Source organism: Myxocyprinus asiaticus, chromosome 30 (assembly GCF_019703515.2).
Source record: "Myxocyprinus asiaticus isolate MX2 ecotype Aquarium Trade chromosome 30, UBuf_Myxa_2, whole genome shotgun sequence".
In the NCBI taxonomy this organism is placed as follows: domain Eukaryota; kingdom Metazoa; phylum Chordata; class Actinopteri; order Cypriniformes; family Catostomidae; genus Myxocyprinus; species Myxocyprinus asiaticus.
In genome coordinates this window covers 21,887,265-21,909,536 of record NC_059373.1, presented here as the reverse complement: position 1 = coordinate 21,909,536, position 22,272 = coordinate 21,887,265, and the positions used below count along the sequence as shown (strand labels likewise).

Sequence of the window (22,272 nt, the reverse complement as noted above, 5' to 3'; positions counted from 1 at the left end):
ATGAGGAAATGGAGATTAGTACTAACCAGGGCATACAGCTATATTGCAGAGTTTGGTTTGCACCTCGGGCCCCCCACAGGCCATGCTTCCATGCTGGGGTACCACACAGATCCTGCTCCGGGTCCGAGAACCACGGCCACACGTGGCAGAGCACAGGCTCCATGGAGACCACTCTTCCCACAGCCCATGCACTGCAAACACCAACAAAACCACCAATGGGAATGAGGGATGATGAAGGGAGGAGGGGCCAAGGGTTCTTCAGAAGCCAGCTGCAATCCATTGGGGCAGGACACAGGGAGGCGAAATCCCACCCACCTGAAGAACAACCAATAGATCGGGTCGCACCCTTCAGAAGCCCTTCCTCTAGTGTCAGAGTGGATGATCAAGGGTTGAGGGCATAGAAGGAAATGAATATGAGATTGCATGTATAACATGAATGAAATGTCACTCATCCTGTAGGAAGGAGCCCCAGAGTTCCAGAGATCAAGGCCTGGTAGTACAAAACTAGATTAAATGTACTGTTTGATCATGAAACGCGTCCAGCTGATTGTGGTCATGCGGAGATTTTTCAATGACTTTACATCCCCTCAAGAAGTCTTTGAATATCAATAAAAGCACAATGTTAACGTGGTCCATTTCTTTTTAATGTGATTAATAAAATATGAAATAGGAATAAGTATTCCTTAGATATATTCCTAAACTCTTTTTAATAGAAGTCAAATGGAGATGACAAAAATTCAGAAATGCTCAAATTATGACTATGTGCTTGATACGATGCTATAGATGAGGGTGTGAATGACTTTTGCCAAATTACAACAGTCAAAAACAAAAGACAGCCAAGATCAGCCATACATTCTAAACTAGGGCACAACAACTTTCTACCCATGCTATTTCCTCTCGATTTGCTTATGGAAGAGAGAGGGAGTGGATGTTAGGCCACTACATTGTAGGGCAGGAGTGTACTGTGAATTATGCATGCTGATTAATAATTGATAGCGCTCTGTAGTGCAGAGCTTAAAGGAGCAATGGCTGAACAGCACGAAGGATACAAAAAAACAAAAGTCCAGATGAAGCGAATGAGCAAGGATGAGAGAAGGCAGCTGGATGGAACAACTTAGTGTTGAAGTAACTAAACTAATTAGACTTCTAAAGCCACATACTGGCCTCATTATCAAGCAATTAGACTTGCTTGCTTGATCAGCCACAACATTAAAACCACTAACAGGTGAAGCGAATAAAATTGATTATCTAGTCACAATGGCACCTGTCAAGGGGTGGGATATATTAGGCAGCAAGTGAACAGTCAGTTCTTGAATTTCATGTGTTGGAAGCAGGAAAAATGGGCAAGCGTATGGATCTGAGCGACTTTGACAAGGGCCAAATTGTGATGGCTAGATGACTGGGTCAGAGCATCTCCAAAATGACAGGTCTTGTGGGGTGTTCCCAGTATGCATTGGTTACCTATCAAAAGTAGTCCAAGGAAGGACAACTGGTGAACTGGCGACAGGGTCATGGGCGCCCAAGGCTCATTGATGCACGTGGGAAGCGAAGGCTAGCCCGTCTGATCTGATCCCACAGAAGAGCTACTGTAGCACAAACTGCTGAAAAACTTAATGCTGGGCATGATAAAAAAAGTGTCAGAACACACAGTGCATTGCAGCTTGCTGCATATGGGGCTGCATAGCCGCAGACCGGTCAGAGTGCCCATGCTGTCCCTGTCCACTGCTGAAAGCACCTAAAATGGGCACGTGAGCGTCAGAACTGGACCATGGAGCAATGGAAGAATGTGGCCTGGTCTGATGAATCACATTTTCTTTTAGATCATGTTGATGGCCGGGTGCGTGTGCATCGTTTACCTGGGGAAGAGATGGCAGCAGGATGCACCACGGGAAGAAGGCAGGCCGGCAGAGGCAGTGTGATGCTCTGGGCAATGTTCTGCTGGGAAATCTGGGGTCCTGATATTCATGTGGATTTTACTTTGACATGTACCACCTACCTAAAAATTGTTGCAGATCACGTACACCCCTTTATGTGAAAGATATACACAGATGGCAGTGGCCTCTTTCAGCAGGATAATGCGCCCTGCCACACTGCAAAAACTGTTCAGGAATGGTTTGAGGAACATGACAAAGAGTTAAATGTGTTGACTTGGCCTCCAAATTACCCAGATCTCAATCTGATTGAGCATCTATGGGATGTGTTGGACCAACCAGTCCAATCCATGGAGGTCCCACCTCGCAACTTACAGGACCTGCTGCTAATGTCTTGGTGCCAGATACCACAGGACACCTTCAGAGGTCTTGTGGAGTCCATGCCTCGACAGGTCAGAGCTGCTTTGTCGGCACGAGGGGGACCTACACGATTTTAGGCAGGTGGTTTTAGTGTTGTGGCTGATTGGTGTATATGCATGAAATGTCCCTACTACCTGACAGATATCAGTGAATTAGATCTCTAAAATCTCACTTTTCTTTGTGACAGTCCGGGGCTCGGTAAATGGCAAAATAAAAATCTGATCACATTCTGTTGATTAAGGCTGGGTGTTGATACAGATTTACTGATTTGATATTGATTCACAAGCTCTCAATTTGATTTTATTCCAGTCCATATGCATATATTTCAGTAATAAAATCCATTGAATGAGTCAAACCAAAACCTTCTAAACCAAACCTTTTAACACACATTGATCATGGTGCTGAACTTAATCCTCACTATACTACTCATTTACACATTTGGCTGACACCTTTATCCAAAGTGACTTTAAAAGGATTCTATATATATATATATATATATATATATATATATATATATATATATATATATTATTTTTTTATTTTTTTCAGTTTGTGTTCCCAGGGAATTGAACACATGATATTGGCATTGCTAATGCTATGCTCTACCAGTTGAGCTACAGGAACCCATACTACTCAAACAATGGTGAATGAAATCTGAAAATTTACCAGCCACTGGCTAATCATAGACATTTTAGTCGCATTGCATGAAATTTGGTTGCATATGCAAGTGTATTTAATCGAATTGTAGAGGGTTGCCACATGTAGTAAAAGATCTATCTGGGGATTTAAGAATCAATATCGAGATTGTTTAAATGAATATCACGATGCATCAACAAAAAAAAAATAAATAAATAAATAAAAAATCTACATCTGGACCCAGCCTTACTATGAATGGTAGCCAATTACAAACTTGGAGATAGCTGTCTGACAACTTCAACAAATAGTGTGAGCTTGGGGCATGTTCATATTTGAACACTTGATGCCACTAGATGTGCTAAAATAACTAATCTTCTCTAATCAGGTCAATGTGTCATAACCTACAGCGGACTGAAAGCTCTAAAGGGCATATGGATAACAAATCAGCAAGCTCTATGCTTGGCTGGACTTCCACAAATTTTGCCACTGGTGTTAGCATGTCTTGGCCTGATGATGCTAATGTTTGAGAGCTCAAATGGGTAAAACGTGACTTTAGGATAACCATACTGATTTGTGTGGCATTGAAAGAAGCTGAATACTGGCCTGATATGCCTGCAGTGCTCACTGCTCTCTATATACTACATAATGTACTGCAATCTCAGTCAAATCAATGACTTTGCAACCTCACACAGAGACTTTGAGCCTGCCTATCCTTTCCCCAAAATGGTCTACTGATTCATCCTACAGCAGAGTAAGAGACAGACAGACAGAGAAAGACAGATGCACACAGAGAACTGTAGTAACTGAGGAACATTTCTTGCTACACTGTGACCACTATCAAATCATTCACTCTACCTTCTTCCCTAAATTTGAGAAAATAATACCAAACTTTATGGCTCAACCAAACCAAACTAAATTGAGTCACATCTTAGGAGAAAACTCAAGCCTTTTTTTACTTTTTATTGTAGAAGCCTGCCACAGACTCAGAGACACCACTGCCACTGGACAACACTAAGCAATCAATAACACTGTTAAATTTTCAAATGTGCATGTGTACTGTATGTTTATGTACTAAATAGTTGCATTGTTTGTTTGTTTTTTATTATATAAAACAACAACATACAAAACAAGTATGAACTGACCAGCAGACTGCATAGCCAGAAAACAAAACAAAGAAGGCAGTATGGTTGAAAATTAGAGCAAAAGTTTAGACAGATAGAAATACATAAACAGGCAATGAGAGGTGGTTGTGGACTGGGCATGCAGGACAAACAGCAATCCTCAAACCAATAGAGCAATGTCCCATTAGAGCATTCCCAGACCTGCCCAAAAGAACAACATCAAACCCTGTGCAGTGGCTGTGAAAGCTACAGGGATTGAAAAGGGTTGTGTGCCATTTAAATGTTGAAAATGACTTAGATATTACGTACAGTGATCCTGAAACATATTTTGATATTAACACATACAATGCACAGTATACATTTTATTGCAGTCAATACTGTACAATACTGTAGTACACAGAAAAAGCATATGCACATTTGTTTGTATACAGTAAATGTATTTTTGTAGCAATGTGTTACAAGTAAACAGGAAATTCACATTTGCATGTCCATTTTTAAAAAATTCTTACATGTAAAGTCATATATAGTGAACAGAAAATTGCCACAAAATGACATCCATGAAAAAAAAAAAAAAAAAACATTCCATGTCATAGATATTTATGGAATATACATGTATATCTGACAGATTTTGATAACTGGATGGATCATTTTGCATGTTATGGCTCACACGATGAAATAATGTTTAGAAGTTGTGAAGTGTATGACAATTTCACTGAGAATCAACTCATCAGTTTTGATCAGCAAGCCATGTGCATTTAGTTATTGTGCTAAATGAAGACAATTGTACTTACTATTTTGCAAACATGTGCCAAAACATGTGAAATTTGCTTAAATGAATAAGAAATTTAAATCTGGTGTGAATAAGAAACTAATTGTTCAGAGATTTTAACTTAATGTTTTGAAAAAAAACAAAAAAAAAAAAAAAAATTATAATAATTCTCATTCGAGAATTGAGCCAAAGTGAAAAAGCTGTGACAAATGATCTTTCCTTGAATCCCTGTTTTGGATGTATCAATACAGACTTAAAAGTCAAACAATAAATGCATAGCACCACCTGTTAGTTAATAGCTGTAATTGCCCCTTTTGCCCTAAGACTCATTTACTTGCTGTATGCAGTGCCCAGCATGAATTACAGCTGACTGAACACAATAACACACATAGATATTTGGGGAATATGCTAGGAAAAACTGGAAAAGGTTAAATTGCTAAACATGTAAAGTCATTAAATTACTAAATAGAGAAACAGGACTTTGCATGATGTCAAGCATAACACACTAAAGCTGCACCGGACTAGCTGAACAATGAGGTGATTCTTGTTTCAGTGCAAGATCTCCCCAGCACATATCAGCAACCGCATCATCCATATCCAGCTCAAAACAACATTAACGCACTGCTTTATCTCCGATTATATGTCACATTAAATAACAGATAGCTATAGGCTAGAAAGTCAAAACAACAGTCTAAAGCAATAGAGAGGAAAACAGAGGGAGAGCATGTCTTTTTTAAATAAATAAAAAAAAACAGCATCAATTAAATAAATTCATATTCCAAAAGTTTACTTAAACATGTTTTTCCCATCTGAATCTAGGCCTCACCCACCATTTTACCTTTCTGAGATAATTGCATCAGATTTTATTCATCAATAGACCCGTAAAATTTCAATAGAGTTTCTTCATTAAAGTGGAGCAGATTAAGTTTAGGAAAGCTCTGCTCTGCTCTAGTGCCCAGGCACAAAGCAGAGCCAGGCATATCATCCAACCCATTGTGCAGAGATGATAGAATTTCTTTAGGCTATCATGAATACATTAATATTGATTCATTGGGATGAACATTTTAGCATTGCATATAAGTTGTTTTCTTTCCATGGAATCTTTTGACTCATATCTTAGCCTTTGTTTAGACAGAAAAACATCATACTTCAATGTTATTCACAATTTTGTTTTATGAGATGTGTGGATATGTAAGGGTGCTTTCATACTACAGAGTTTGGTATGGACCATATTGACATCACGGTTTGGTTTGTTTGGTTGGTGTGAAAGCAGTTTTCCAATCTCAGGTAGGTATGGTTCATGTGGATGCAGTTCACAGTTGTCTAAATAGTAAAAAATGCTGTGCTTTTCCTGAAGAGCAGCACAAATAATTGTAGTTGGAACAAAGTTAATTCATGCTGAAATGTAATCATTTGCAATGGTAATTTTGATGGAAACCACTATCGATGGCTGGTGTCAATAATTTAGACCACGCTTGAGATTGAGATCAAATAACGAGCAAACAAGGGACAATTTAAGACAAGACTGCGGCCAGAACTGCTGTTCTTTTAAAAGCACCACTTTCATTTGAAGGATCTGCTTGATCAATTTTGAATAATAACTCTCCTCTAAACTAAATAAATAAACCTGGCCATAATTGCTTTGGCAAATCAATTAAGCTCTGTTTGAACGAGAGCCAAAAGGAGGACCATGGGACTTCCATTGAGAGCTAAGCTACATTGAAGCTACACTAGCTCAGGCTAATCTCAAATATACTAGGTCCCTTTTCACCAGTGCATATTCCTGTTAAACACTTTTCTTGAGTGTGAAAATAAACTGTGCACACATACACCAGTGTTTCACACAGGATTTTGTGAGACTGTGGTGGGTGGACCTCGGACCCTTTAAGGGGGTCCAGGAGCATGCTCTCATGGAAGAAAGTTTTGTGCATTCTAAAGTTAAATGCATCAATCTGGTGCACTTTGAGAGCAACATTGAGAGGATAGAGCTATGAAGAACTTTGTGCTCTTGTAAACAGTTTTGAGCTGTAGTAGTAATTTAATCATAAACACATTGCTTGTTTAGATATGAATGGTGATGACACGGCAAAAAAGTCACACCCACAAAATATGGTTAACGAGATGGAGTTTAACGCAGTTCAAAAACTGAACTGAAATTACTCTGACCTACTGTCCCTTTCTCTGCTGTCAAAATCACCTGCTGTTCTTTCCTCAGGGAAGGCTGTCTCCCCTGCTGCCCCTATGGGAAGTACCTGCCCTGCTGCCTCTCTCTGAATGTCTGTCCCTCTATGAGAGTCAGCTGAGGCTGTCTCTCCTGCTGCCCCTGTTGTCTCTTCTGCTACCTGGAGAAGTTGTCTCTTCTGCTACAAAGAAACAATTAATGTTACAATTCCACTGTTACTCCAATTTATTTCTTGACAAAAGCATATGAATAATCTGTTTGGCTATTGACTTGCCAACTAACTATGCTAGCTATCCTAGATACCTCTGTAGCTGTTTCTTCCTCATTTGGTGGTGGATTTCGCTCTTTCTTCTTGAAATATTTAAAAATGCTCATGATCTTAAAAATCAAGGGTACAAACATTAAGCTAAAAACAGTAGCATTACTTTAACTTGATTGGTTAACATTATAAATAGCCTAACGTTACATAATGAGCCAACTTGCTCCTCAGATGCTGAAAATAGTTATGTTGTCAGAGCCGCTGGTAATAACGTTAACGTTAGACAATTAGCTAAACTTAGCTAGCTAGATATGTGTCCTCAAAATGCCTTGGTGTCTCTGATGCAGCCAGGTGGTTCCAGTGCGTGTGCGTGTTTGAGCATGCACCCGTACAGTGGGGGTGGGGAGGGTGTGGGGGGTTGGGGGTGTGTGACTGACTGGGAGTGAGAGATGCTTTGCTAAAGCAATGGCACAAAGCACAGCGTTAGAGACCTTTTGTGTTATTATGAGAAGTGTAAAAATATTTTTGGTTCATTATGAAACTGTGGCTGGCCGCATTGTGGCAGGTAATTAATGGGAAACTCTAGTAGCTACTTTGCGTATTGATGAGAGTTCACATTGTCTTTCCCTGCCAATTCTTTCCCTGTAGTAAACATTGCCTGTCTGTTTATGTTGTCAGCATAAATAATCTAAAAAACTCAACCCAAGCATCTTGCATTATTTTTGCTGGCAATCTTGTATTGATGTGTAGTTCCCTAAAATCAGTCTTTATGTCTTAAGCATCGAAAATCTGTTTCAAACGTTTGCACGTTGGCACATAATGTCAGTCATTCATATCTAAACCTCCTTGATCCGAATCAATCCACTGCAAGCATGTGTTTCCAGCAGAAATCCTTCACTTTTATTCCTTACATTTCTGGCTAAAATCATCGATGTCCTTAAAGGCATAGTTCACCAAAATAATCTGTCTCCTTTTGTCTTCCACAGAAGAAAAACACCCCATTTCAAATAACATGCGAGTGAGTGAATGATGACAGAATTTTCATTTTCAGGTGAACTATCTCTTTAAATCACATTCTAAAGCACTGATCCATACACCATGAAAGACTGCAAAATATCAGGTGCTGAACATGGCAACCATGTCATAAAAGCCCAGATGCTTAATATTAGAACTCTGGCTAAATGCAAATTAAGAGGTGAATTGAGTCACCCTACTATAGAATTACCACACGGAATGAACTACACAGCTGATGAACCTCTTGACCTCTTGAATAAAGGGCAAACAATATATGATGGTAAATTTGCATCCACTACTAAGCATTTTAAGAGCAAGGAGAAATCTAATTTAAGTTGCACATAGTAAAGTTACACAGAGTGATTATGACTATGTTATTTATAAATACATGACTATGTTATTTCATCTCCTTCATTAATTTCCAACAAAATGCAACTGTATATATATACAGGTGCATCTCAATAAATTAGAATGTCATGGAAAAGTTCATTTATTTCAGTAATTCAATTCAAATTGTGAAACTCGTGTATTAAATAAATTCAATGCACACAGACTGAAGTAGTTTAAGTCTTTGGTTCTTTTAATTGTGATGATTTTGGCTCACATTTAACAAAAACCCACCAATTCACTATCTCAACAAATTAGAATATGGTGACATGCCAATCAGCTAATCAACTCAAAACACCTGCAAAGGTTTCCTGAGCCTTCAAAATGGTCTCTCAGTTTGGTTCACTAGGCTACACAATCATGGGGAAGACTGCTGATCTGACAGTTTTCGAGAAGACAATCATTGACACCCTTCACAAGGAGGGTAAGCCACAAACATTCATTGCCAAAGAAGCTGGCTGTTCACAGTGTGCTGTATCCAAGCATGTTAACAGAAAGTTGAGTGGAAGGAAAAAGTGTGGAAGAAAAAGATGCACAACCAACCAAGAGAACCGCAGCCTTATGAGGATTGTCAAGCAAAATCGATTCAAGAATTTGGGTGAACTTCACAAGGAATGGACTGAGGCTGGGGTCAAGGCATCAAGAGCCACCACACATAGACGTGTCAAGGAATTTGGCTGCAGTTGTCATATTCCTCTTGTTAAGCCACTCCTGAACCACAGACAATGTCAGAGGCGTCTTACCTGGGCTAAGGAGAAGAAGAACTGGACTGTTGCCCAGTGGTCCAAAGTCCTCCTTTCAGATGAGAGCAAGTTTTGTATTTCATTTGGAAACCAAGGTCCTAGAGTTTGGAGGAAGGGTGGAGAAGCTCATAGCCCAAGTTGCTTGAAGTCCAGTGTTAAGTTTTCACAGTCTGTGATGACTTGGGGTGCAATGTCATCTGCTGGTGTTGGTCCATTGTGTTTTTTGAAAACCAAAGTCACTGCACCCGTTTACCAAGAAATTTTGGAGCACTTCATGCTTCCTTCTGCTGACCAGCTTTTTAAAGATGCTGATTTCATTTTCCAGCAGGATTTGGTACCTGCCCACACTGCCAAAAGCACCAAAAGTTGGTTAAATGACCATGGTGTTGGTGTGCTTGACTGGCCAGCAAACTCACCAGACCTGAACCCCATAGAGAATCTATGGGGTATTGTCAAGAGGAAAATGAGAAACAAGAGACCAAAAAATGCAGATGAGCTGAAGGCCACTGTCAAAGAAACCTGGGCTTCCATACCACCTCAGCAATGCCACAAACTGATCACCTCCATGCCACGGCGAATTGAGGCAGTAATTAAAGCAAAAGGAGCCCCTGCCAAGTATTGAGTACATATACAGTAAATGAACATACTTTCCAGAAGGCCAACAATTCACTAAAAATGTTTTTTTTTTTATTGGTCTAATGATGTATTCTAATTTGTTGAGATAGTGAATTGATGGTTTTTTGTTAAATGTGAGCCAAAATCATCACAATTAAAAGAACCAAAGACTTAAACTACTTCAGTCTGTGTGCATTGAATTTATTTAATACACGAGTTTCACAATTTGAGTTGAATTACTGAAATAAATAAACTTTTCCACGACATTCTAATTTATTGAGATGCACCTATATATATATATATATAAAACAAGACCTACATCAGGTCTGTGGATCGGGAAAGATTTTAACCCACATTTTAGCAATAAGGCACTCAAGGCCATACTATATTGTGAATATAGTAAGAGCTAGGTGGTTGTTAGTCACAATGTGCATTAGAGTGATTATATTCACAATACAGCATGGCTTACTACATAATAAAAATATTAAGCACAGGTATTTTCATTGGAATGTTAATTACTAATGTAAACAGTTGGCCTCTATAGACCATTTCGAGGATGTAAACAATAACAAAAGAATTAGAACACTACTTGCCTGGGAGCACTTCCGGTATCATTACTGAATCCTTTAAATAAGGCTCTGAGTTAACATATTTTCTCAAAGAACATCAAATGTTTACCTTATCTGTGTAACTTATCCAGAAGTGTTGTTGATACTGAGCGTTCAAGCGAGAAAGGAAATGAAACTGTATCGTAGTTTGGATGTTCATTGGTGTAGTTTAGATGCTCATAGATGCTTTTGTGTTCCTAATTTGCAAGTCGTTTTTGATAAAAGCATTTTCTAATTGACTAAATGTATAGTAAATTACTTGTGCAGCATTAGTCATTACAATGAGAGCGATATATAGTCACTTTTAGAGCTCTACTTATCAAACTTACAATTAGTTGGCATAAATGTCATTCTCCTACCAGAGTTAAGATGTGTGCTACAGTAATACTGCAGTATCCAGCAGTCTCGCTTCACTGCAGTGGTTCTGACGTCCATTTGCGGTTGCTTTTTCGAATATCTAAACATTTTTATTTCTGTTAGTTTCAGGCATCCATGGAGCATCCAGCCACCAAACAACATGGTCCACATTTTAATAATGGCATTTTATGACAATAATTGTAGCGTTAGTATTGTTAATCATGCTAAAGTCACTTTGACTGAAGTGCCTCCCACTGTTGTTTTGAAAGTGTTCGACAACTACTTGGAAATGTTCAAGGAATAAAGCTGTCACTTCCTTAAACCAACAAATAGTCCTTGAAATGGTTTATGAGTACAGGGCAGCAATACAAAGGTGAACAGATGTTTTGTATCATAGCTGTTAGTAAGGCTGCAGCAATGTACTGACCAATCAGCAACCTGGACCAGAACTATCTATCTAATTATGTGCTTTTAAACATGCTCATACTCGGTATGGTGACATCCAATATGCAGATAAAAAGAAAATAATAAAATAATAATAATAATAATAAACAAATTAAATAAAAAAAAAAATTCACATCTCAGATAGACAAACACTCAAGTAGACGCATAAAAAAATTATTCTGGGAGACTTGTAAGATATCAGTGCAGTACAAAGAGTCTTAGTAGTGCCCATTGTGCACAATGCCACAATAGACACTCTATGCTCTATTGAAATATTATCTAGTTACTAGTGTGTGTGTCAGTGTATGCAGGCATGCATGTGTATTTTAAGCATGCTGTGGAGAGAGTGTCAGTGTGTGTGTGTGTGCGTGTGTGCATGTGTGTGTGTGTGTGTGTGTGTGTGTGTGTGTAGTGCAAATGGAACGATATTAACAAAACTGTGCAAGATCATTTCAGTTTCTTTTCATGCAATGGCCAAAGCGCACTTCACAGAGCAATAGCAAACATTCAGCTAAAAGTTTAATGGTGTCATTTGTGTACAGTTCTCATGCAATGCATTCTATAGGATGTGTAAGTATGTAGTATGTGTGCGTCCAAGAGTGTGGAGGTACTCTACCTGCTTGATGCTGCGGGTCACCTGGGCAGGTGGCAGTGTTGTTGCAGAGTCGGGTCTCCCTCAGCGGGCCACTGCAGAGGGTCCCGTAAGGAGAAGACACACATGAACGAGAACGAACTTGCCAACCCTGCCCACATGTCAGCGAACACACACTCCACTGAGACCACTCCTCTGCTGCTGGGTCACCTAAAAAACAGAGATACAGTGAGTGAGAAATAGAGAGAGAAAGCGAGAGAAATGTTGAATCCGAGACAAATGACCATACAAAGGCAGATATGGCCAGACCCAGACAATTATCAAATAAAAGTAGTAATTCTATGTCCTCCTTTTGCCTAAATGACAGAATGCACTCAAGCTGGCATCGACCCAACAAGTTTGTGCAAAACCTGATGATCCATGTTATCTCATCATGGTTTGAGAATGTTCCAAAGAGCATCTTTAATGGAAGCAAGGAAATCTGACCTTTTGTATAAAGGAGTTAGCATGATCAATGTCACAAATTTGCTTACATTTTATTAATGACTTAAAAGAATCTTAAATATTTCCTACTTTTTTATGCAATTCAATGCTTCTTTGTTATAAAGGTATCGAATTTGCTTATTTCAAGGTTATAATTAGAATTTTAATCCCAGATTTTCAGTGTGTTCTCAGACTTTTGGCTCCATTAAACGCATTGTGAACTTAGAGAACACAGCCCTTCCTGAGAAACCATACTGTCACTCTTCCTCCACGATTTGGTGGTGAGAGACAGAGGGAGGTCTTCAGAACAGCTGAGATGGTAAATGAGGTAGACAGCACTGTAAAGGACCTCAGGCCAAAAGTTTATTTAAGTATTCAAGTAGATTCTGTCCCTCCCAGGCTTCCAGCAAATTAAACAACAGGAGCAACCTCGACAGCCTGGGCTAATCTTAGCGGGTGGGAATACAGCAGATGAAGTTCCCCGATTCCTTTTTTGTCGTCTCTAAATGCCGTGTCCTTGGATAGAGGCAACATCACGAAGCAAATGGGCAAATCAAATTAATTGCACGTCTCGTAATCGCATTACATCTTCATTTGCATGTGGTGAGTCAGAGCTTAGCATTATCCGCAGAACTGATGGGTGGAGAATAGATGTTTGGGGGCTGGTGGGGACTATATATATATATATATATATATATATATATATATATATATATATATATATATATATACAAACACACACACACACACACACACACACACTGAAGGCCAAAAGTTTGGAATAATGTACAGATTTTGCTCTTATGGAAATAAATTGGTACTTTCATTCACCAAAAGTGGTATTCATCTGATCACATATATAGTCAGGACATTAATAACATGAAAAATTACTATTACAATTTGAAAAATCTGTTCGGAATTCTTAAACTACTTCAAAGAGTTCTCATCAAAAAAATCCTCCACATGCAGCAATGACAGCTTTGCAGATCCTTGGCATTCTAGCTGTCAGTTTGTCCAGATGAAATTTCACCCCACGCTTCCTGTAGCACTTGCCATAGATGTGGCTGTCTTGTCGGGGACTTCTCACGCACCTTACAGTCTAGCTGATCCCACAAAAGCTCAATGGGGTTAAGATCCATAACACTCTTTTCCAATTATCTGTTGTCCAATGTCTGTGTTTCTTTGCCCACTCTAATCTTTTCTTTTTCTGTTTCAAAAGTGGCTTTTTCTTTGCAATTCGTCCAATAAGGCCTGCACCCCTGAGTCTTCTCTTTACTGTTGTACATGAAACTGGTTTTGAATTCAATGAAGCTGTCAGCTAAGGACATGTGAGGCATCTATTTCTCAAACTAGAAACTCTGATGTACTTATCCTCTTGTTTAATTGTGTCTGGGCCTTCCACATCTCTTTCTGTCCTTGTTAGAGCTAGTTGTCCTTTTGTCTTTGAAGACTATAGTGTACACCTTTGTATGAAATCTTCAGTTTTTTGGCAATTTCAAGCATTGTATAGCCTTCATTCCTCAAAACAATGATTGACTGTTGAGTTTCTAGAGAAAGCTGTTTCTTTTTTTAAATTGCTGACCTAATATTAAGACATACCAGTCTATTGCATATTGTGGCAACTCAAATACAAACACAAAGACAATGTTAAGCTTCATTTAACGAACCAAATAGCTTTCAGCTGTGTTGAATATAATGGCAAGTGTATTTTTAGTACCAAATTAGCAATTTAGCATTATTACTCAAGGATAAGGTGTTGGAGTGATGGCTGTTGGAAATGGGGCCTGTCTAGATTTGATCAAAAATGATTTTTTTTCAAATAGTGATGGTGCTGTTTTTTACATCAGTAATGTCCTGACTATACTTTGTGATCAGCTGAATGCCACTTTGGTGAATTAAAGTACCAATTTCCTTCCGAAACAGCAAAATCTGTACATTATTCCAAACTTTTGGCCACCAGTGTATATATATATATATATATATATATATATATATATATATATATATATATATATATATATATATATATAACAGATCTTAGATTTAAATCAAAGAGGCAAAAAAAAAATAAAAAATTGCGCTTGTAATTTCCGGACCTCTTTTCACTTCAAGCCTTAAAGGAATATTTCAGGTTCAACACAATTTAAGTGCATTTGAAAACATTTGTGGCATAATGTTGATTACCCAAAAAATTAATTAATCTTTTCCCTCCTCTTCTTTAAAAGCCACTTTTCTTTTTCTTTTTTTTTTTTTTTTTAGTGTTTAAAGGCAGAAAGTTTATAATTAATAAAACATATTAATTCTGATAACTTGTGTATTATTTAAGCTGTAAAGTTTTTTTAAATCATCTTTTTTGTGATAGTTTTATGTTTTCTGTGTTACAACGTCATGGAAAAATATAAGTAAAATTGGATATAACTTTGCACAGAAAAGGTTAGTAAGCGATTCCATCATACTAAAATCATGTTAGCATGCACATTTTTACATCCTGTGGCTATATTTTAGAAACAGCAAGTGTTATAACATTTATGGATTGGCCTTATTTTCATCTATTGTAAGTGCTTTAGTGTAACCCAGATTTTTGCTTAAAAAAATACAATAAAACATGTAGGAATTAATCAAAATTATTTTTCTGTGGTAATCAACAGTATGCCAAAAAATGCTGTTGACTGAGTTTAACTTGAACCTGGAATATTCCTTTAATGACATCAACGTGCTGTCCATGGTGCTGAAATGCAATTACTAGCTACAACAAGAGGTAAGGAGAAGGAGCTCACCTGTTTGTGCTTGAAACACACCTGGCTGGTCAGCTGACCGCGGCCTCTGCGTCTTCACCTTCACCTTCTGCTCGTCATCATCAGGTTCTGGAAAGACAAAACAAACAATGAGAGATATTAAAGCAGTAAGCCAAAAGAGGTCATGAGTTACTACATAGGGATTTTACCATGATTACAGGGTCTTGGGCATGATGCGAAGTGAAGTGCTTTTATAAAATAAAGTAATAATTACATAAAAATATATATTTTACAATCAAAACAAACAATTCTTTTGCCAAGATATACAGTTGCAATCTAAATTATTCAACCCCCCTTACCAGCAATACATTCTGGTGATGTGAATTAAAACACATCAACTAAAACCTTAGTAAACAGTCAAAGTAAGTTTTTAATGCACATTTGAGTGATTTTGAGAACAAAGAGTTCAGTTTACCCAAATTTTAAAATAAAAAAATAACTAATTCTCTCCACAAATGTCATGTCAAAACCGTTTTGATCATGCGGACTGGGAGATGTTCTGGTCCGCCTCTGATGACGACATCAAGCTTTACGCTGATAGCGTAACGTGTTTAATCAGAAAGTGCGTAGAGGACGTCATTCCGATCAGAACAATCCGGATCTACCCGAACCAGAAACCTTGGATTAATAGCGATGTTCGCGCGGCACTTGATGCACGGACCTCCGCTTTTAATTCCGGGAACGTGGAGGAGCATAAACAAGCCAGTTATGCCCTCCGAAAAACAGAACAGCAAATCAGAACAGCAAAAAGTCAGTACAGGAACAATATTGAAGGACAGTTCAACACCACCAACTCTAGAAGCATGTGGCAGGGAATTAATATCATCGCGGACTTTAAAGGGAATAAAAACTCCGCCGTGAACACCACTGCCTCTCTCCCGGATGAGCTAAATACTTTTTATGCTTGTTTCGAGGGAAATAACACCGCCCTTGTGGAGAGAGCTCTCGCAGCCGAAGCTACAGAGGTTAGTTTACTCTCCGACTCTGTAGCGGATGTAACCCGATCCTTCCGATGGGTGAATATCCGCAAAGCCGCGGGTCCAGACGGCATTCCGGGCCACGTCACCAGAGCATGGGCGAACCAACTGGCTGGTGTTTTTACGGACATTTTCAACCTTTCCCTGTCTTTGTCTGTAGTCCCCACATGCTTTAAAACGTCCACCATTGTGCCTGTTCCAAAGCAATCCAAAATCACTTGCTTAAATGACTGGCGTCCTGTTGCTCTGATCATCAGCAAATGCTTTGAGAGACTAATCAGAGATTACATCTGCTCTGTGCTGCCTCCATCACTAGACCCATTGCAGTTGGCTTACCGCAACAACTGCTCCACTGATGATGCCATTGCATCTACAATACACACTGCTCTCTCCCACCTGGAAAAAAAGAACACTTATGTGAGAATGTTGTTTGTAGACTACAGCTCAGCATTCAACACCATAGTGCCCTCCAAGCTTGATGAGATACTACGGGCTCTGGGCTTAAACAGCTCGCTGTGCAGCTGGATCCTGGACTTCCTGTCAAGCAGATGCCAGGTGGTTAGAATGGGCAGCAACATCTCCTCATCACTGACCCTCAACACTGGAGCCCCACAGGGCTGTGTTCTCAGCCCACTCCTGTATTCCCTGTACACACATGACTGTGTGGCAACACACAGCTCCAATGCCATCATTAAGTTTGCTGATGATACGATGGTGGTAGGTCTGATCCCTGACAATGATGAAACAGCCTACACAGTGATGACACACTGGTGTCAAAAGCACAACCTCTCCCTCAATGTCAGTAAGACAAAGGAGCTTGTGGTGGACTTCAGGAGAAGAGAACACAGTCCCATCACCATCAATGGAGCACCAGTGGAGAGAGTCAGCAGCTTCAAGTTCCTGGGTGTCCACATCACTGAGGAGCTCACATGGTCCATCCACACTGAAGCCGTTGTGAAGAAGGCTCATCAGCGCCTCTTCTTCCTGAGACGGCTGAGAAAGTTTGGAATGAACCGCCACATCCTCACATGGTTCTACACCTGCACTGTAGAGAGCATCCTGACTGGCTGCATCTCCGCCTGGTACGGCAATAGCACCGCCCACAACCGCAAAGCACTGCAAAGGGTGGTGCGAACTGCCAGACACATCATCGGAGGTGAGCTTCCCTCCCTCCAGGACATATATACCAGGCGGTGTGTGAAAAAAATTTCGGAGGATCATCAGAGACTCCAGCCACACGGGCCATGGGCTGTTCTCACTGCTACAATCAGGCAGGCGGTATCGCACCATCAGGACCTGCACCAGCCGACTGATAGCTTCTTCTCCCACATGCAATCTCGACCAGGTTGATGGGGAAGATGGGGAACTTCTTATTTTTTGTTACACAGAAGAAAGAAAGTCATACAGAGTACTGAGTATAAGATAGATTGTTTTTTGCTAGAAATTACACTGGAAAAACAAGTTTCATGATCAAACTTGACATGTTTATGAAATGTGTACTCTTTAAATGCTAATTTTTTATTGCATTTACTGGCTATCAGAAACTATAGAAGAGCTAGACTCGTCATTCAGTGTGTAGCATTCTCTTCTCTTGAGATGAATGGTCGACTTGACCTTTTGCTCTGCGTGCATGGGGAGATGAACTGCATGCGATGTTAATAAATTCCACAGGCTTATACAGGAAAAAAGGATTTCCATAAGATATGATAGCAAGAACGGAAGGAAGAAAACACTAGAAGACAACGTGGATTCTCTGTGGCACTTTCTAAATTACCACTCAAAGACATCCACTACAGTTTGCAGATGCTTAGAATATTTCACAATCAGGAAACACATCCTCAACATGAACAAAAAAATAAATTACATTTATTTGCCATGATTTATTCTTCAGCAAGCCCCCAAACCCAATGCTGAATTCATCTTAGTCAAGAGGCAGAGAAAGAAACACCCCACACTACAGTTTTGCTGCAACCTTCTAGGGTTCAAATTAAATTATTTTGCTGTGAAAAGTAATTCACAGGTCAGTGCAGTTGGGATTTTATATGCCGAGACAAGAGAAAAGTTATAGATGTAGTTGTATATTGATGTACTTTATTTGAACAGAAGAGGGGACAGAACCTTTAGTCCTGCATTTTAAACAGCAAACTTAAATAAATATATACTGCCTTTTATATTTAATCATTTCAAAGCAACTACATTAAACAATGAGGACAAGGCGAGTTGAAAGCGAGAACACAAATACTACCCTGCGACTATGCCCAAATTCAGAGAAAATTGGCTAGATATTTGGCTGCACATCACAAACCTTTCAAGCCATTTTTCTCTGTTTCACTCTGCATTTTGGTTTTGTAGGGCAGAATAGACTGAGAACAAACTGAGGGAAAATAAAAATGCAGTAAAAGAAAGGAAGAGAGGTGTTTTAATTAGCAAACAGAGCTGCATCACATACATTAGAGCTCAGGGGATGGATGGATACTCTAGAGACTTCATCCCGTTGGCTCTGTCAAACAGACCTGATTACCAGCACTTCCCGCAGGGCCTGCGTTAATACGCTTATGATAGCTCAGACGCGCACGCAGACGATCACACTAATTTACTCTGTCACGGAAAAGACAATAGTGGTGTCATGAAAGGCAAGGGTTTGTTTTTCCATTCTTTTTGTCTCTCACTCCTATGCCTCCTTTTGCTCTGCTACTGTTGCTCATTGTTGGATCTTCACCGCTGTCTCCTGTTAGCAAAGTGTGAAAAGAGCATCTTTTTGGCAACATTTTATTGATAGACAGGCTATGTTTGGAATGGAAAATTTGCATACTGAGCACAGTATAAATACCATATACTGCAGTAATAAGAGTAGTATGCCATTCTGAACATAGCCACAGTATAAGAGAGAGAGAGAGAGAGAGAGAGAGAGAGAGGAATTAATGGGGATAGAAATCTAAATGGAATGGAAACATGACCTGAGCCAAACTCGAACCCACGTCTCCCACACGAGCACCAGAGCTTAATATGCCGGAGGACCAGCACTGACCACAACTTCACCAAGTCCACCACTCTGACACATTTTAGTAAGACAAAAAAAGAACGAACATGTTCGGGGAGGAGTAATCTATAATCATAGGTAAAGTCTGATGAGCAGGGTAAAGGGATACCTTTAGGGCACTTACACACAAGGGAAAGCTCAGACAGAATGTGCGACGCATGGAAGTGTGAAAGATCAGTTTGGAAGATGTGTACTTGAGGGAAGAGGTGGTTCAGTTTGAAAACAAGCAGCAATCGCCAATAGAGATAGCTATCTAAAATAGAACTTTTCGACAATGTAGCAGTAAACATTGAAACACTTCAACTTTTAGCCTGGCAGAGAACAGTAATAAAGGACAAGGAATGAATACAACCGCATGTATGAATTTTTCCGCCATGTTATTATTATTACATTTTTTTTATTATTTCACAGCACAACTAGTTTTGCCTTTTCAAGATTCTCATTGGTCAATGCATGTCTATGTCAGAGTGCATTGCAGCAAAAGTTGAAAGCTCTCAACTTTTGGTCGCATGACAGAGTGTCACTATCGCAAACCTTTGCATTTACATTCTTGTTGTTTCGACACACTATCCCCAATGAAATCAATGCATTCGCAGCGTTCTCTGAAGCAGCTTAAACTCTAGTGCGTAGCCGCCTTTAGACTCATTCCTTCATGTCTTTGAACGATGGGGTTCCAGTACATTTCACAATAACATGTACACCCCCTCTTCTAGGAAATGCTTATAAACATCTCCATTAACCACCACCCATCTCCTCCCTGCCATATTCACAGAGCATCCAGTGTGCCACTCCAATTCTTATTTACATCCAGCTATAGAGAATGGAACAGCCCAACACTTCATCAGTCTTGCATCGGTCTTCGTGTTAACCACACATCAGAGTACAGATTATAAAACTCACCATACAGCAGTGTTTCCCAGCATTTTTCATCTTATGGACCCTCAATTTATGTACCCATTTATCGACACCAAACCTGAAATGTGTTCTCATAATATGTGAAAATAATATAATATGATAATATATTATTATAATATCATATGTGAACAACAGAATCAGAAGTAGCATATTTATATTCTGCTACAAGTGTCATCCACACAAATTTATAAAATGAGCATACATTATGCATACATTTTTTTCTTTAAAACATAATCACTGAAAACATCATGAGATTAATTGTAATAAATTGTCGTTTTAATATATGAGTAGTTTTGTAAGACGTTTTAGACCACATTCACTCTAATATGTTTTTGTTTGAAAATGCATAGACTGGACTTCATTTCCTCCTCTCATCTACACTTCGACAATGTCTCCACCGAAGTCTTGGAAAATGCTTGCTAGCACTGAATACTTTGGAAAACAAATTTTTAAATGAAAACAGATTAGTGTGGATGTAATTTCCACCAGTCCTTACATTCTAAAGATGTGTTCCCCTTCTGTCACTCACTCGATGTTGTGTCGATGTAGTGACACTAGGGGTCACCCTTGGGAGCCCCAAACACCTCTGATCTTTGAGAAAAAGCCAATAGGAATTGGCGAGTGGAATTTGCATGCCACTCCCCCGGACATACTGGTATAAAAGGAGCTGGCTTGCAACCACTCATTCAGATTTTTTCTTCAGAGCTGAGCGGTTGTGTTCAGCGAGCTGAATTACTCTGCCGATCCATTCACCTCTATCCAGTGAAAGCTGTTGGATTTACGGCGCATTACAGCGGTTTCTCCCCCTCTTGCACCACCGTTGTGCAGAAAACACCCCTGGGCATTTCAGCAGCTAAAAGAGTATATTCTTTCCTCATAAAGAGTATATTTTGTACTAATAGAATGGCACTTATGAAAGCGTCTTTTTCAAGATGCCTTTTTGTTTATGTATTATACCTGGTTGCGAACCCTATCTCTCCACTTCTGATGACCACAATCGCTGTCTCACGTGTTTGGGTGCTTCCCACGTGGAGACATCTTTCGTGGATGGTTCATGTCTTCATTGTGAAAACATGACCATGGCAACATTGCGGTCGCGGCTTTCCTTCGTCAGAGGGAAAGCCATCCCAGCAGCTCCCCGCCTCGGTCCTTCTACCTACGGGTATGAGGCAGAGATGGTTAGCACTGGAGGCGATTTGGGGACCTCAATGGGAGCTTCTCTGCCAGGAAACCCCCCCACGGACCTCCCATTCCCCAGCACACTCGTGTGCCCCGGTCGGATTCTGGGATGAGACCGCGGGCTCGTCTCAGGGCGAGTTCGCGATCTCATTCGGAGCTCGCGAAGAGGATGAGTTATCGATAGCAGCATCGGAGAGCGGGTTCGCCCAGTCCGGCGCAGAGGACTCGGCTGGGCTCCCACCCTCGGGTGCGGTAGCCCAGTCACAGGCTGACGCAGAACTGGCGGCCATGCTTGCCTGGGCAGCTGCGAGTGTCGGGCTGGAGTGGAATCCTCCACTCCCCCCTGAACCCTCGCGGATCGACGATTGGTTCCTGGGCCCAGAGCACCACTCACGGCCACGCCCTGCCCCAGTACCTTTCTTCCCGGAGGTGCATGATGAGCTCATGCGATCATGGCGGGCACCTTTTACTGCCCGGACCCGGTCCGCGGGCACCTCCGCGCTCACTACCCTCAACAGTGGGGTGGCCAAGGGATATTTAGCGATTCCCCATGTGGATCAGGCCATTGCAGTGCACTTGTGCCCGCAGAGCGCCGCCACCTGGCGGAACCATCCGAGGCTCCCGTCCAGGGCCTGTAGAATCACATCGTCACTGGCGGCTAAGGCCTACAGTGCTGCTGGACAGGCCGCCTCCGCCCTGCATGCCATGGCTCTCCTGCAGGTGCACCAAGCCAAGGCACTCAAAGAACTGCATGTGGGTAGTGCTGACCCGGGATTGATGCAGGAGCTGTGCTCGGCGATCGATCTCGCACTCTGGGTGACAAAAGTCACAGGGCGGTCTCTCGGGCAGGCGATGTCAACCCTGG

At 40.4% G+C, this 22,272-nt stretch overlaps 1 protein-coding gene across 1 annotated transcript in view; it reads right to left on the bottom strand.

Moving 5' to 3' along the window:
• Positions 1 to 22,272, bottom strand: part of adgrb2 (adhesion G protein-coupled receptor B2) — a 445,556-nt gene that overhangs the window by 193,103 nt on the left and 230,181 nt on the right. Inside the window, exons 3-5 of the mRNA XM_051664567.1 lie at positions 15,279 to 15,365; positions 12,043 to 12,228; positions 27 to 191 (exon numbers count right to left, since the gene is read on the bottom strand). Of these exons, the coding sequence (XP_051520527.1) occupies positions 27 to 191; positions 12,043 to 12,228; positions 15,279 to 15,365 (438 nt within the window). The remainder of the gene's footprint in view (positions 1 to 26; positions 192 to 12,042; positions 12,229 to 15,278; positions 15,366 to 22,272) is intronic.